This window comes from Ovis aries, chromosome 18, assembly GCF_016772045.2.
Source record: "Ovis aries strain OAR_USU_Benz2616 breed Rambouillet chromosome 18, ARS-UI_Ramb_v3.0, whole genome shotgun sequence".
NCBI lineage: Eukaryota > Metazoa > Chordata > Mammalia > Artiodactyla > Bovidae > Ovis > Ovis aries.
Window position 1 is genome coordinate 66,782,322 of NC_056071.1, and position 16,736 is coordinate 66,799,057.

The window sequence follows — 16,736 nt, forward strand, 5'->3', positions numbered from 1 at the left end:
CCCCTGTCTCAGCTCCCGGGACCCTGCCTGGGCTCCCTGAGCCGTCCGTCCGGGGCCTGGCACAGGGTTAGCACAGGGCACAAAGGTGCCAGGCGGACAAGCAGACAGGCGGGTGCAAAGGGGAGGCTGGGGCCCCGCCCTCAGCTCCCAGCCCTCAGTGCGCCAACACCTCCAGCAGGAAGCTGCCTGTGGTCTGGGGGCGCCCCGCTCCCTCCCACCCCAACACCCCACTCTACTTGGTGAGGGTGGATCGCGTGCACTGCAGTTTCATAAACAGTTCCACACAGGAAGCCGTCAACGCAAGCTCCAAATAAGCCCCTGAAAGGAGAATAAGACTGCTTTACCGAGGAATCAATTCACCTCTAATGCGCTACAAAGGTATTTTATCATAACGACTCCATTATTCCACCCGACAGTGGGTAATACCACGCCTCCCAGCTTTGCAGCCTGGCTCTCCCCTGGTGAGTGCAGGGCTCCCGGTGTTTGTAGCCAACACTGCGTGGCCAAAGCACTTGGGCCTCCTTCAGAGTGACCGTCTGGAAGGGTCCGCTGGTCTGGGGAGCAGAGAAGCCAACCCTGAATTAGCCCCGCTCCACGCCTCTGGCTGCCACCGGGTGGCCGCGCGTCTGCGGCTCAGACGGAGCACCAGCTGGCCGAGGGCGCCTCCTTCCCAGGTGAGCTCTGGTAGCACAGGGAAGAATCACCTTTGTAATTACTTTTGGGCTTCCCTGGTGGCTCAGCTGGTAAAGAATCTGCCTGCAGTGCGGGAGACCTGGGTTCGACCCTGGGTTAGGAAGAGCTCCTGGAGAAGGGAAACGCTACCCACTCCAGTATTCTGGCCTGGAGAATTCCACGGACTGTATAGTCCATGGGGTCGCGAAGAGTTGGACACGACTGAGCAACTTTCACTTCACTTGACTTGGATTGAGAAGGTCAAGGTCACGACCCCAGCAGTCCTTTCCAGTCTCACAAGGGCCCCACACTTCCGCCCAGACATTAGCTGCGTGGACACCGCCAGGGCCTTTCTCCTCGCGTGACCCTCCCACCTGCTCCTGGGTGTGACCCTGCGTCTCCCAGGCTGCTCCTCCAGCATCTACCCGCGTCCCGCCGTACGACCCGGGAGCCTCTGGAAGGCTTGGGGGCGCCTCCGGACAGAAGCTGCCACAGCCCCTGCTGTGCAAGTGCCCCGCCCCGCCCCGCCCCCAGCCCCGGCCCCGGCCCCGCCCCGCCCCCGGCCCCGCCCCGCCCCGCCCCGCCCCGCCCCCGGCCCCGGCCCCGCCCCCGCCCCGGCCCCGGCCCCGGCCCCGCCCCGCCCCACCCGGCCCCGCCCAAGTCTCGCTTTGGCCCCGCCCCGCCCCCGGCCCCTGGCCTCGGCCCCTGGCCCATGCCCGCTCCCCTCCCAAACGGCCCCGGCCCCGCCCCGGCCCCGACCCAGTCTCGCTTTGGCCCCGCCCCTCCCAGGCCCCGCCCCCCGCCCCTGGCCCCGGCCCCTGGCCCAGGCCCGCTCCCCTCCCAAACGGCCCCGGCCCCGCCCCACCCCGCCCCACTCGCCCCACCCGGCCCCGCCCCAGTCTCGCTTTGGCCCCGCCCCTCCCTGGCCCCGCCCCACCCCGCTCACGGCCCCGCCCCCGCCCCTCCCTGCCCTGTGTGGGTCCTGCGCGTCCTCCCATGACCGGGTCACCAGTGTCCTCACTTGGGCCTGGCTCCTCCCTATGATTGTCCACGGGGCAATCACTTTCTCACCGAAACTTTGTAGCTGGTTTTACTGAGAAAATCAGAAAAGCCGAAGAAGATGTCTTTGAAATGCAGATCCCTCCCTGGTGGTCCACTGGCTAAGACTTTGAGCTCCCAATGCAGGAGGCCTGAGTTCGATCCCTGGTCGGGGAAATAGACCGCACACACTACAGCTAAAAGATCCTGCATGTCACAACTAAAATAAAAAAAAGATTCTGCCTGCCGAAACTAAGACTCGACACAGCCAAGTAAACAAATAACACGTGGGAATAGGGTGAGCCAGGAAATGCAGGATGTTGGCCTTCTCAGGGTCCCGGCTCCAGAGTAGGCCAGTGCTGTGGACCCGTCATGACCAAGCCTGGGACTCCCAGACGTGGCACACGGTCAGTCAGTACCAGTCTGGTCGCCCTGGGGTTGGGGGCATCTCCCCAAGGGCTCAGCCTGTGCCGGCCCACCCAGCTGGCCCTGCTCTGAGTGAGCTCGGGGCCTGGCATCAGGGCAGGAAGCGGGGGTGGGGGAGGACGGGGGCAGCTCCTGAGGCCACGTAGCCCAGGACGGAATGGTTCCCCCGAGCCCCACACTCAAAGCAAGGACAGGGCAGGGCTGACCCTGGGAGGCAGGCACAGCCTCGAAGCCCCCTCCCCATCCCCTGTGACCTGCGTCAGCCCCCCGCCAGCCCGCCTTCTCAACTCAGACCCACACGCAGGGTTCCCACCCCATTGTTCCCCCGACCCCTGGTCCCAGCCTCCCTCTGCCCCTCTCAGACCCTGACCAACCCTCCTCGACATTTCCATCATCAGAAAACTCTGGCCACCTCTCCCCACCCAAGGGACACCAGCCCCACCACTGGGGGACAGCAGAATGTCAACTAGTAGCTTCACCTCACACCGACGTGCTCAGCCGGCTCCCGGGAGCCAGGCTGGAGTTTCCCACCTTCATTAGCGAAGCACAGAGATGCACTCCCCCCAACCCCGCCCCTCGAGACCATCCATAAGAGCTGAAAGCAAGGTGTTCTTGTGGACTGGCGGCGCCTCCAGCCCTGGTCAGCGCAACGGGCTGGACATGGCGAAGAGGCGGGATTGTCTGCAGACCAGGGGTCTGGGTGGGCTGCATGGCAGCAGGGGAACGAGACAGTCGGCAGAACCTGGAAGCAAGGCCGCGCACCCTGCTGTCCTGCCCGGGGCGAGGCCGTGAGTCTGACGGCAGGCGAGGACGCGCCGCCCAAACCAGCGGCTCAGCACCTGCGGAGAAGGGGGCCCACGCCGGTCCGCGGGCGCGCCGGTCCGCGGGCGCCCCGGTAGGGCAGCTGGCGCTCAGGCTGCCCCGCCGTTTCCTCCCGGAGGAAGCACAGGCTACGCTCGGCTGAGGGGGAGACGGCTGGGCCCCCAGCCCTGTGTCTCTGGAGTCTTTGGGGACGGCTCCGATCGCTGTCAGCCGCTCGGGGGTGTGGAATGACCGTTTTGGGTGGGCAGTTTCAGGAGCGTCTGCTTGCTTCTTTGGCTGGCTGGGTTTGGTCGTTCTTAGCCCTGTGGTTTTCCGCCCCCGCCAGGTGAGGGGACCCATGAGGGGACTCTGCAGCCGCTGAGGTCACACGACCCACGGGGCATGTGGGGCCCGGGCCAAGGTGGAGGGCCCGTCTGCACGTTGCTGGGCCCAATGCGAGGGGCTCGAGCTCGTTCCATTTGCCTCTTGGCCTCTGGGAGCCCTCACGCGAATCCTGATGGGCCTGGGTCCCTGACACCCACACCCACCCAGATCCCCCGTCCCCCGGCAGTTCTGGCTCTGGCTCCTCCCAGCACAGCATTTCTCTGGAGGCCTGCGGACGGACTCCTCCTGCCTCATCAGGCCAGACATTTGGGAAGGACCGTCTCCGACAGGGGTATCGAGGACTGTCTGAAGGACCAGCTCTCCCCACCCTGGGCCCGCGGCTTTAGGCAGAGCCTGGGCCAGCATCCCGTGCCCGCAAGTCTGGGCCGCGCAGACCCATGAGCCTCCAGGGCCCCGCTGACCACCCGCCTCTGGGCCCGCACCGCTGCGGACCAGGGCCCAGCGCCCGCTTGCCATCTGGAGAGCGTGGCGCTTGGGTCCCCCCGGAACCTAGACCACCCCGCAGGCAGCCTTCTTGTTACCCGGCGTCCGTTGCTCTCGATGGGCAGATGCTGGCCCAGGGCCGTGCAGGCAGGGACAGGGGAGCAGGGGACATGCCCACTGAATCCAGCACCACGCTTTTCCTCATGTTCCCGTGTAGATCCAGACAGCCATGCACAGAGGTGCCAGGACACCCCATGGCCCTGCTTCAAACCCCGACCTGAGCTGCCCCCTTGGGGCCCTATGTGGGCACGTCCCCATGGGGACCATGTCCTAGTTGGGCCAACACTAGGCCTACCCTGGGGGTCCATCCAGGAGGGGCCTGAGAGGCTCGGAGCCATGCCCGGGGCTCACGTGCCCGGGGCTCACACACCCGGGGCTCACACTCGTCCTCACCCAGCGAACACACTTCACTTTTGAGGATGGAGCACATGCCCTTGCTTGTGTGTGTGTGTGTGGAGGTGGGGGTAACTCACAGTCCTGGTGTGTGAATCCAGGCTGTGTGTGACGGGTGTGTACACTTAACCCTGGGACCAGCCAGAGCCAGGTCCCCGAGACCAAGAAAAAGAGAAAGCGTGAGTCGCTCAGTCGTGTCTGACTCGCCGTGATCCTATAGACTACAGCCCACCAGGCTCCTCTGTCCATGAGATTCTCCAGGCAAGAATGCTGGGGTGGCTTGGCATTCCCTTCTCCAGGGGTATCTTCCCGACCCAGGGATCGAACCCATGTCTGCCCCATTGCAGGCAGATGCTTTACTGACAGCCACCAGGGACGGGGGAGGGACACACAGATCGGGAGGTCGGCCACCACCGACGTCTGACCAGGGGGCCCAAGCCGAGGTCACCCGATAGCCCCATTAAAGCCCAAACGGCCCCCTCAGTAGCTCAGGCCACCAGCCCGAGCTCCCCTCTCCCCCCCCCCCCCCCCCCCTCCCACCCCCGACACCACTCCACTGCCCAGACCCCGCCAGGAAAATCAGCTGTGACAGGCAGCTTTCCATGGCCCCTGTGCCGGTTACGGCTTCTGTACGGCCCCCCAGGCAGCTGGCCCTTGGGAGGGACGGGCTTTATAAATAAAATTTATCATTGTAATTACGGCTCCTGTAGAGAGCGGAGGACTTTTACGGCCTCCTGGAGGTCATGAATAATTTAGGAGAAGGGAGAACGGGCCTCTCTGTTAGCGAACAATGGGGCCCAGAGGTTCCCATTACCACAGCTGCGAGGACGCCAGCGCCCGACACGGGGACCAGGGCCCGCCAGGCTCTGAGGGGACACCGCCTGGGGAACGGCATCTTGTGAACGGCGGTCCTGGCCAGTGAGCAGACACGGCCCCTACTGCCAGAAGCTGAAGATGACAGGCTGTGTGCTCCCATGAAGGGCATCGATGGGGCGGGTCCAGGCTGTGACCTCAGGTGGACCCTCAACCTGCGCCCACACCAGAAGAGCAGTGCCTCTCCTGGGCGCCCACAGGGGCAGACGCCAACCCGCCTGACCTCCAGCTCTCGCCCTCTCTGCACACACCCCCACCGCGCACACTCTCCTGGAAAGGCCCCGAAGGCAGGGGTGCCCCCTTGCTTGCCTCCAGTCACAGGGGGCTCACCACCTCACTGTCGGCAGAAATTCTCCCCTACCTGCACTGTGAACCCCACCCCAGGCTTCTCTCCCTGACCCTCCCGCACTGTGCATCAGCCCCTCCAACCCAGAGCCCACATTCCCCTCCTCACTGCCCTTCCCCCACCTCCTGAGTCCCCCACCCTCAGGCTTCATGCTCACCAGCCCACCACGTCCACCTGCGACCTCCTCACAGCCGGCCTGGGGTGAATCTCCACTCCTCGACCCTCCTGGCCTGGCGGTGGCCCTGAAGCACCCCCTTTCTCCCTGCCCCCTCCCCACAGGCCCCCCAGCTGCACCTCCCTGCCCGGCTTCTGCCCACCATGCCAGACTGACCTCATCACATGGCGGGGCTCAGGGCTGGTGCTCAGAGCCCCCTAGGTCATTCCCCCAGCCCCGTGGCTTTCTGTACCGTCTCTGAGATGAACTGATTCCTTCCTTGGCCATAGCGGTTATAACAAACTGCCACAAACCCTTTGACTTGAACACCGGAAACCGATTCTCTCAGGGTTCGGAGGGGTCCTAAATCAAGCTTTTGGCAGGAGCACACGGCCTCTGGGGGCTCGAGGGGAAGGTCCCGCCCACCCCTCTCAGCTTCTGGGTGGCTGTGAGAGCTCTGGGCTCGTGGCCCCCTTCCTCCAACCTCTGGATCTGTGATCATATCACTGCTTCCCCTTCTGTGTTAAATGCTCCCCCTGATGGGGACCCACGTGCTGGCTCCAAGTTTGTTGACATTAGCAGGCTTCAGACCGGTGATACAGTGTGTTTTGGGGGACCATTTTTCAAGCTACCAAGAGGTTAACCCTAAATTCACATCTCCCGCTAGAGTCACCTTGAACCAGGCACGTACATCTAACTCCCCCGCCCCAGGAAACCCCCACGCATCTCAAATTAACTGGCCCTCATCTCATAATCCCACAGCACCCCAAAAACCTGCACCCCTGCCATCTGCCGGGGGTCAGAACAATGCCCCCAAAGACGTCCACGTGCAAACCCCCTAAATCTATCATGTGTTAGGTCACACAGCCAAAGGGAATTAGGTTGAGGACAGAATCAAAGGTGCACGACTTTAAAACGGGGAGATGATCCTGGATTGAGGGGGGAAGGGCAGCGTAGTCACAGGGTCTTTATTGTTGAAAGGGGGTCGGTGGGGGGTTGGAGCGGCTCTAGTGGGGGCTCTGAAGACGGCCGGGGCCACGGACCGGGAAATGTGGGTTGTGTCAGGCAAGGTGTGCAAGGTGTGTGCAGACGCGTGTGAGACAGCGGCCACTGGCCACACCTGTACCCTCCCAGCAGCTGGGTCTCTCCACGCCTGGAGGCCTCGTTCCGCGGGGGCTGCCGCGTGAGCCAGCGCATCAGGAGCTGGCCTGGGCTGGGGGCCGGGGGACGGGGGGCACCGACTGGGCCAGGCCGGCCCCTCCAGGCTGTGTGACTTCGGGCAAGTCACCTTCCCCCTCTGACTTGCTCTTTCCTCATCCACAGGTCTGGGGCGGCTCTGCGCCTGCCAGGAAACGACACAATAGAGAGCTGAACCCCCAGCTCCCGGCCCAGGTCAGACCCTGGGAAAGCTGGGCCCTCAGCCCCGCGGCCCGGCTACCCCGGGGCAATGCTGGGCCTCAGACGTGGTGCCCTGAACCCGCAGCCTGGGATCTGTGCTCTGCCCTTTCCTCCGGAGAACGCCAAGGCAGGATGTGTGGGGTGCAGGAGCAGGGGGCAGGGCGGGCCCCTGCCCATTCTGGAGCTCCACTCTGGGCCAGGTCAGTCAGCGGCTGGACGCTGTGATCACCCCGCCCGGCCCCCACGTCAGACCCCATCTCCTCTCCCTGCAACACTCTGCCTCTGACCCTGCCCTTGGGTTTTCCAAGAACTGCTTGTCTCCAGAACCGGCCCGGGAGGACACACATAGGCCTGGAGGGCAGTGAGAGGGCACTGACCCTCGCCTTGTCTGCAGGCCCGGCCCGTGCTCTCAGGGCCTGGGAAACGGTCACCCCCTCCCTGCTCTGGGGCCAGCGGCCTGTCCTTGGGGTCGCTGCTATTTCTGCCAAAGAGGAGAGTAATTATAGCTCAGCCTTTGCCAGCTGACCGAGCTCTGCAACCCGGCAGAGGGGCCTGGGGCGGGAACATAGACTGGCCAGAAATCGGCCCCGCAAGCAGGCAGGCAGCAGCTCCAGACCGGAGCCGTGGGAGGCCAGGCAGGCGTGGCCCTGTTCACCCAAGCAACCCAGTGCCCACCTCTCCAGGGCATAGGAGGGGTGCTGCCAGCTGGGCCAGGACCGTGCTGGACGACTCTCGCTGGGGCAGCCGTGGAGCCCGGCCCGCACCGCCCCTCACAGAGCTGGGAGGGAGCCAGGTGAGAGCCGCTCTGGGGAGCAGGGGATGCTCATGCCCGTTTAGGAGTCAGGCTCAGGGTGGAGAGGCCCCAAGACGGAGGCAGGCGGGGACCCTGCTGCGGGCAGGCGGGCGGAGCGCACACCGGGGCCTGCCCTGGGGCTGGGGGCCGCCCGTCTCCTTCACCAGGGCTGGGGGCTTGCAGGGCTCACCTGGGCACAGCCCCAGGAGAGCCAGGCGCTCGTGACGCCAGGAGCCCGGCCCCTCTAGACCGTGTGCTTTGTCTGCCCAGTGGGGGTGGCGAGTGCCTTCAGGGACATCCCAGCCCCCGGCGCTCTGAGCGCCTCCCCAGGGGCCAGGCCTGAGCCGAGGGCCCCGCTGTCCCTCCATCCGAGCTCCTGCCCGAGGCCAGGCCGTGCGTGGGCAAAGCAGCCATGCGGGGGCCTCCACACGCCGCCCACACCCCGGGTCAGGCCTTCTGAGGCACAGGACAGCTCGGGCATTCAGTAGGGACCACAGTCTGGATGGCAGGGTGGGACCCTGACCCCTGCCAGCCCTCTGGTCTCGGGACTTGCTGAGAACCAAGCTCGGGACACAGGGACACAGCTCTTTCCTGAGTTGACTCAACCAGGGAATCCCCATCCCTCCCACTGTGCGCGTGGGGGGCTCAGGACACACCACTTATTTGGCACCTGCTGTGTGCAGGCACCCGGGGAGCATTAGCTCTCCAACCTGGTGTTAGCACTCTGGACAGTGGGCAAAACCCAGGGGTGGAACTCAGGGTGAGTGTGGTCAGGGTCTGGGTGGGGGTCCGTGGGCCCCATCACCTGGGGTGCTCGAGGCCGAGGTTAGCTGTCCCCTGCTTTGGACACACAGACGTCACAGGGCCTGCTGCTGCCCCACGTCCTAAATGCACCCCAGAAATGTGCAGGCTGAGCGTCCCAGTGTGGAGGGGCCTCGGGGACCCCCGGCCAGCTCCCGTTCCCTGACTCCCCGCTCCAGGCAGGGCCAGAGGCAGTGGGCAGCCCCAGCGAGTGAGACCAGCCCACGGGGCTCCCCGGAGTCCTCCCCCAGCTCAATTCGGAAACAGTGCTATCTGGGGAGCTGCCAGGCTGAGAGCTGCCCAGGGACGCTGGCCGGCCGGCCTCCCTACTCCCACCCGCCCGCAGCGAGCTGGCACAGGGGCGTCCCACAGCCTCTGTCTCCTTCCCCAGCTCGGAAAAGGCACAGCCCGTGGTGTCAGGCCCCTGAATTCAGCCCGCCGCTCTGGGCGGGGGTCAAATGCCACCAGGCCACTGGCCCCACAGCGACGGCCTCCTCCAGCAGGGCTGTCCAGAGGGCCACTGAAGCCGCCACCCCGTCGTGTAAGAGAAGCTTCTCGGCCGCTCGCAAGCTGCCCCGGCTCCGGTTCCCTCTCTGCCAGAGGCTCTGATCGCCAGTGGACTGTGGGTGCAGGTGGGCAAGCTTGCCTCGGGTGCGGCAGCCAGGAGCCCAGGTGAGCCTGCCTGGCATGCGTGCGTGCGTGTCAGCGAGTGCGGAGACACGTGTGTGACTTGTGTGTGCTGTGTGTTACATGTATATGTGTGGTATACATGTGTGTGTGCGCGTGTGTACAAATGGGGATGGTGTGTGTGGTATGTGTGTGTCTGAGTGTGTGTGTATATGTGGTATGTACGGTGTGTGAGAATGGAGGGGGGTGTGTGTGTGTATCTAGGTGTGTGTGTATGTGTACATGTGTGTGGGATGTATGTGTGTGGGGTGTATATAGTGTGTGAGTATGTAGGTGTGTGTGTGTGCATGTGTGTGTATATGGGTGTGTGTGTGCATGTGTGTGGTATATATGAGTGTGTCTGCTGTGTGTATGTGTATATAGTGTGTGTGTGTGGAGGTGTGTGTGTGTACATGTGTGGTGTGTGTGTGAGTTGTGTTGTGTGTGTACATGTGTGTACGTGTGTGTACATGTGTGTACATGTGTGTACATGTGTGTGGTGTGTGCGTATACAGTGTGTGCATGTGCGAATATGTGTGTGTACATGTGTGGTGTGTGTGTGTGAGTTGTGTTGTGTGTGTGTACATAGCGTGTGTAGGTGTGTGTGTACATGTGTGTGCTGTGTATGACTTGTGTGGTGTGTGTACGTGTACGCAGTGTGTGAGCTGAGGGATGCATGAGCTCAGCCTCCGGGGTGGGGTCTTGGCTGGCTGGGCTCTCCCGCCTCCGCTGGCTGGACATCCCTGGAGGCGGTGTCCCGAGGGACAGGACAGCGGGAAGGCCGGCTGAGGCCCTGCCAGCTCGGGCTCAAGGCCCCTGAGGGCTGCAGGACCTGCCCAGCTTGACCATCACCTGAGCCCAGGGCCCCGCAAGCAGCCAGGCACAGGGAGGCTTGGAGGGTGCTGGAGCAACGGTGGGATCAGAGCTGAGGAAGGGCCCCCGATGAGGACAGAGGCCAGTGGGCCGGGGGCAGGGTTGGGGACAGACACAGGGTGCAGACCGCCTGGCCTGCAGGAAGCAGGAGCCCGGTGGGGCCGGGTCAGACACCAGGGGGCCGGGGCCCGGGGCTCGGCATTGTCCAAGGCCTTGAACCAGGCGAGAGCCGGCCGGCCCAGCCCACCCTGCACCCCCAGAGGCCAGGGAGCAGGCAGGTCAGGGGACTGCTGTGGATACTGTCGCCAGCTCCCGAAGGTGTCAGGTCACGGAGGGAAGGTGCTGGGCCAGAGCCCACAGGCCATCGGGGGGTGGGGATCCTGGGGGGGCAACCCTGGCCAGACCCCTTCTCCTGGGAAGCAGGCAGAACCTTGAGGAGCCTCGCTTGGCCCCCTCAGGGCCCCCAGGACTGGCCCAGGAGGTCTGGGGGTGCCCAGGGCAGGTCTCCAGCCCAGGGAAGGACAGGGTCCCCCCCAGGCAGTGGCCTAGCAGGCCGTGCCTGCCCCAACAGGGGGCGGAGGAGCGAGTGACACTCTGCAGGCCCAGAGCTATTTTCCACCCTTATCGCCCGTCTGTCACGAGGCCGCCTCGGAGAAGGACACTCATGTTACACGCCGCCCCTGCGGGAGGCCCCAGGGCCTGCCCGCCCCCACACAGGGCATCCACCCCAGGGAGGACAGGGGCCTGCGGGCAGGTGGGAGGCAGGGCCCAGAGCAGCCTCACCCGCTGGGCAGACCAGAGCCACGCCTTCCTCTGAGTTCCTGGGGGGGAAACTGAGGTTCAGCCCCTAGGCTTGACTGAGGCCACTGAGCCTAAGAAGGGTGGAGCCCAGCACTCAGGCCAGTCTTGGGGGCCTCCCCGCTGGGGAGGGGCCGGGGGGCCCTTTAACAGAAGCTGGAGCCTGGGCGAGGCTGCAGGTGTGGCTGAAGACTGATGGGAGCAAGAGGGGCCTGGGGCTCCTGAGAGACGGCGGGCAGGGCACCCTGCAGGAGCTCCCCCTGCACACAGGCTCCGTGCTGGGCATGGTCACTCCCTCTCCCCGAGAGCTGACCCAGGCTGACTGGCTGTGAGCCCAGGCAGGTCCCGGTCACCCCTGCGCCCTGGCAAGAGCTGCCACGCTCACCCCAACCAGAGCTGTGGGGTGTTTCCAGCTGAGGAACGGGAGGCTCCGAGAGGTTAAGGGGCTTGCCAAGGTCACACAAGGTCACAGGATGGGGCTGAGTGAGGCTGCCTGCCCCGGAGGCTCGGAGCTGCCAGGGACACTCACCGCATTGCACCTTCACAGCCAGTCACGGGCACACGCACGTGTACAGGCACACACACACTCCCACATGCACACTGGCACGTGTGCGCACAGACAGAAGGCGCGTACACTGACGCTCGTCCTCACACATGCTCCACATACGTGCGCACTCACACGCACGGGTGAACGTGGTCACGCACAGCTGCACACACACTCTTGCCCAACATGTGCAGGTACACCTGTGCACCCACACACACACGTGTCCACAGAGGGCTCACACACGTGCATCTACGGGCATCCACACGTGCACACTCACCAAAGTGCTCACACAGGTGTGCACACATCCCACCACCCCCGGCCTGGGGGCAGGGCCCTGGGAACCCCAGTAGGGGTTCAACCGCTGGGCCGCTGGCAGAGCCCTGGCCCCCCAGGGCCTCTGCGAGAGCAGGCCTCCCCCCCTCCAACCCCTCCACCCCCGTGACCCTGTTTGCAATAAAAAGCCTGACGCTGAGACAGGAGAAAATTGCTCCTTTTTGAAATAACTGAATGGCCGGGCTGTTATCTCCCAGATGGAGAGAGCCCTTCCCCAGACCAGGCACCCTGGGCACCCCGGGCACCCCTCCCCGACCCGGCAGCTCCCGCCTCACTCAGCCCCACCTCCACCCTTGGGGGCGGGGTCCTTAGAGGACACCCCTCATAAAGCACGGACACCTGCCCCCATAGAGAGGGAGCAGGAAGGCCCACCCAGGACCCCAGAGCAGGGCCCCGGCAGAGCCTGGGGCTGGGGATGGGTGGGGAGAAGCTCCCACGCCACCCCGTTCTTGTTATCCATGGGGACGGGGCACAGAGGGCCTGGCCACACCCCCGGCACCCACTTTGCTGTACAGGTTCAAAGCAGGCCTGGGGCTGCCTGGCTTCACCCGCACAGGACTGAGGGAGGCCTCAAAAGTCAAGGACCCTTCAAAGGACGTGAAAGAAAATTCACACTAGACAGACCGCACTCAGAGGCTCCCAGAGGGGGCAGTACCGCCTTACACTTACTACACGAGCACTCTAAACACCAGGGAGAAAGACAGGGAGGGACAAAAAGACAGAGGGAAAAACAGTCTGGGTGGGCCTGAGGGGTAGGCCCAGCAGCTCCAGCCCCCATGAACGCCAGAGCGGCCTTTCCCAGCCCCCACGAAGCCCTGCTGAAGCCCAGCCCTGGACGCCGGCTTTCAGCCTGGAGCATCCCCGGGAAGGAAGCAGCAGTGATGTTTACTGCAGTCTTATCTGTGGCCTCAAAAAAATTGCAAGTGGCAACAGTCAAATACAAACCTCCCGAACATCCCCACTAATGAAGGAGCACGGTCGTCAATCGCAGGGTCAGCCCTGCGGAATATTACGCAGCCGGTAAAGCTGATGATTCAGAAGATGGCAGCAGGGGAGGACGCTGACCACGCGGTTCTGAGCAAGCAAGTTTCCTCCAGGCCGGGAGCAGGTCGAAGGGAGGCTGAGGGGTGGGCGGATGCCAGCTCAGCTTCTGGAAAGAATCTCCCCCCCTTTTATTTTATTCCTGTGTGTGCACCCTGGGTGATAAATAATGTCTGCTTATCTCAGGACCATGTCCCCGTAAATGAAGACTGCAGCGCACGCCTTGAGCCCCGACTCCCAGCCAGAGACTCAGCATCAGACAAGAAAGAATGAGGAGGCGGCTCCAGGCTCACCGACACCCAGGGCGGGGAGGGTGCGGCAGGGCCCAGGGCGGGCGCTGGTCTCTGGGGGCCCAGGGCCCCGTGCACCTGGTCCAAGGGCTGGGCCTCCGCGGGTGGCGGGGAGAGGAAGGAGAGAGGGAGGGGGTGGTCTCTGCCCCAGGAACCCCAGGGGGAGAGGGCTGGGTTGGGAGACCCAGGAGGCCTGGCCCTCCGCCCACCCAGGGGTCCCCCTGCCAAAGCCCAGAGGAAGCAGCAGGCGCTCTGGCGAGGCTGCCGGTCTTCTCCAGCCTCCGGGAGGCCAGACGGGAAGGACTCACTTCCGCTCACTTCCCTCTACTTCCCACCCTCCAGGAGGGCAGAAAGGGCCCCGCCTCAATCCTGAGACGAAGCTCACAGGAGCGCTGTGGCCGTGGGGATGAGCCGCGGAGGACCACGAGGCACGTGCGGTTCCGAGAGCCCCTGGAGGTGGCCGTCCGCTGTAAGAGAGGAGGCGAGCGGGCCGCGGCGGGGCGGGCGGGGGCTCGTGGCGGGGCGGGCGGGGCCCACAGTCATGGCCCTGCCCTCACAGTAAAACCCAGGCCCGTGGGGTCGGGCAGGACTGAGTGGCCGTCAAGAAAACCACAACCGACAGGAAACGTAGAACCAGAGCCGCCGGGGCCATCCCTGTCTTCTTGAGGAAAGGCCGGAGGGCAGGGGTCCCCGCGCCCACCCACTCTTCCCTCCCGCATCCCGAAGCTCCTCCCTGCCCCCCACCCTTCACTGCTCACCTCCCCGGTCCTCCCCACTCCTGCCCAGCGCCCCAGGGCCACCCCAGAGCCCACTCTGTACCCCTGCCCCCCCACCGCTGCCCAGCTCACTCCTACTCCAGCCCTGCCCGTGGGCCACAGCCCTGTGTCAGCTAGCGATGCCTCATGACGAATACCACAGACTCAGCCGCTTCAGCAACCCGCGCTGATGATCCCAGCAGCCCTGTGGGTCCGGGCCCCAGGCACAGCCACGGCAGCCCTCCCTCAGGGAGGCGGCCACCAGGGAGTCAGCCAGCACCGGGCCTCACCCGGGGCCCAGGTCCCTGGCGCAAGCACACCGGGTTATTACAGAATTCACGTCCTCCAAGCTCCACCTCCAAGGGCAGCAGAGGAGCCTCTCCCCGACCTCCAGACCCTCTGCCCGGAGAGCTCGTCCAATGGGGCCAGGCCCACCCAAGACCCCGTCTCTTGACTCGGTGCCCCATGGGGATTCCCGTCGGAGCTGCGGGACCCTGGCCCCTCTGCCGTGTCCTGCTGGTGGAAGCGTGTCACAGGCCCCCACGCTAAGAAGGGGGGACCACACAAAGGCAGGGACCCGGCGGGGGTGGGGGCATCTTAGATTCTGTTGCCACGGCCCCTAAGGACGGGACTCCGAGTCCTGCCGAGCTGTGAGTGCAGCTCGCCGCCCCAACACATGTCAGCGTCTCCTGTGGAGGCCGGTGGTAACCAGTGGGAGAGGCCTCCACCAGGGCCCCTGCCCCCACACTCAGCTGCCCCTCCCTCCCAGATCGGCCCCACCTCCAGGAGCTCCCGAATCCCGAAAGCAGAGACCCTCAGACGGGGAGTCAGGGCCCAGTCAGCATTGGCCCGGGGCCTCCAGTGAGCCAAGCAGGATGGATAGGAGGCCAGGTGTCTGGCCACCCTCGCCCCAGGACCCCTGCAGACTCCACACACACCCCTCCCCCGGGACCCCCAGGAGGCGCCCCGCATCTGGAAGCTGAGACCTGAAGCCTAAGAGGCTGGGTGGGACCCTGGGAGGGCACTGGCAGAGAGGCCAGCCAGGGGGTGGACCACCCAGCCAGGTCAGGACCTGCGGGAGCTCGTCTCCATCGGCAAAGTGGGGAGCTCTGTCTGACCTGGTCAGACTCAGGGTCCTCAGGAGGGAGACTGACGGGGGACGCCCTGGGGGAGCCTGGCTGGTGGAGTGGGCTCACCTTCTGAGAGGGGAGGCGCCTCCCTGCCCAAGCCCACTCTCACTCTCCTCCCCAGACATCGCCTGCAGGGAGCCCACCGCCGCTGCCCAGGGTAAGTTCACAGCCTTCACCCTCGACTCCCAGAGGCCCCGCCCCCACAGCTCCAGCACCCCCAACCCTGGCAGGGCCCCGCCCTCAGCTGGGGTCCCTGATGGACGTGGGTGGGCAGCAGCTCCCCAGGGCCGCCCTCTGCCCCTCACTGCCCACCGCGGGAGGGCGCAGGGCAGGGTGCCCACAGCAGGCCCCCGTTGCAAGGAGCCCACTGGCCAGAGAGGGATATGGAAACCCAGGCCCCCGGGGACCTTGGGGGTCACTGAGCTGCCATGAGCTGCCAGCCCCTGCGGGAGCCTGGCAGGGTCCGCACGGGCCCCCGCTGGTGGGAGGAAGGGCGCCCGCGGGGTCCCCGCCGGGGCCGGGGTCAGGCCTGCCGGCTGTGCTAACCTCCCCCCTCGGCCCCCAGAGCCCAGCCGGCCTCGGCCCCGCGGCAGCTCCCTGCTTCTGCGGCTGACGACCTGCGTCCTGCTGGCGCTGGTGCTGGGCGTGTGCTGTGGCCAGGCCGGGCCCGTGGCCGGGGCCCTGGAGGACCTCCGGGCCCGGCTCCTCGCCGCCCTCCTGCGCCTGCGGCTGGCTGCCCTGGACTGCTGGCGCTGCCTGCTGCAGCTCTGATGGCAACGCCCGCCCCCCAGGGCCCAGGGGCATCCACCGGGAGCTCTTCTTCAAACAAGAATGTCACCACTGAAACCCGGGCACCCACGGGTTCCAGCCCCTAGGGCTACCCTTCAGGCGCCCCCTCACCCCGGCAGGAACTCTCGGTGACCTTGGGCTGGGCTGCTTGTAGCCCCTGGAGCCGGGGGCACCCTCCCTCTTTCCGGGGCACCCAGAGAAGGAAAGGAAACTGGGCTTTGCTGCTTGGGGACCTGAAGCCCAGACCCCAAAACCGGGAGAGGTTGCTCGGGGGTGCGCTCTCTCCTGCAGTCACGTGAGGGGGGCCCAGCACCCCAGCTTATCTGCCACCAGCGCTGTGCCCCCAGCCTGGGGAGCCCCGCTTGTCCAGGGGATGTGCGCCACCTGGCCCCTCGAAGCTGCTGGCCTGGGGGAGGCAGAGAGGGGACGAGAGGGCTGAGAGGCAGGGTCGCCGCCCTCGGGATGCGGCCGTCTGGGCCTGGGTCCCAAAGGCCCCGCGTGGGCTGTGTGGAGCCTGGGAGCCCCATGACCATGTAGCCCACACAGCCAGACTGAGGGGGCTCTGCGGAGACAGAACCTGGGTCCCCTCAGATGCAGGGAGGGAGAGGGGCCTGAGCAAAGCAGGGAGGTCCCTCCGGGGGAGAAGCCCCCACAGCTCGAAGACGGGCGTCCACATGGGGCCTGGGCTCCTGCCGTCCGCCCCCACGGGCTAAGTGGGGAGACGCCGGTTTTCTGCTGAAACACTGCCACCTCTTTCCTCCCGGAGACATTGGCCCCAAGGAGGGAAGTCGGGACCGACTTGCTGTGGATTCACTTCGGCAGCCGCTGCAGAGGTCGGGGTGCCGTGCAAGCAGGCCCCCCAGGGCTTCAGGGGCCGGGGCACCCGTCTCCAGGGTCCCTGCAGGCTTCAGAACTCAGGGAGCCCTGAGCCGGG

At 65.4% G+C, this 16,736-nt stretch overlaps 1 protein-coding gene across 4 annotated transcripts; it reads left to right on the forward strand.

Moving 5' to 3' along the window:
• The first annotated feature begins 7,565 nt into the window (after positions 1 to 7,565).
• Positions 7,566 to 15,899, forward strand: C18H14orf180 (chromosome 18 C14orf180 homolog). 4 transcript variants are annotated; one of them, XM_060401498.1, is made up of 6 exons: positions 7,566 to 7,782; positions 8,975 to 9,255; positions 13,025 to 13,151; positions 13,471 to 13,597; positions 15,135 to 15,170; positions 15,579 to 15,899. In XM_060401498.1, the coding sequence occupies exons 3-6, from the start codon at positions 13,041 to 13,043 to the stop codon at positions 15,782 to 15,784; spliced, it is 480 nt and encodes a 159-aa protein (XP_060257481.1). In that variant the 5' UTR covers positions 7,566 to 7,782; positions 8,975 to 9,255; positions 13,025 to 13,040; the 3' UTR covers positions 15,785 to 15,899. The 4 variants fall into 4 exon arrangements, with proteins under 4 accessions (XP_060257481.1, XP_027813263.1, XP_027813264.1 ...); XM_027957462.3 differs by having other exon boundaries at positions 9,084 to 9,255; XM_027957463.3 differs by having other exon boundaries at positions 9,087 to 9,255.
• The last annotated feature ends 837 nt before the right edge of the window (positions 15,900 to 16,736 follow it).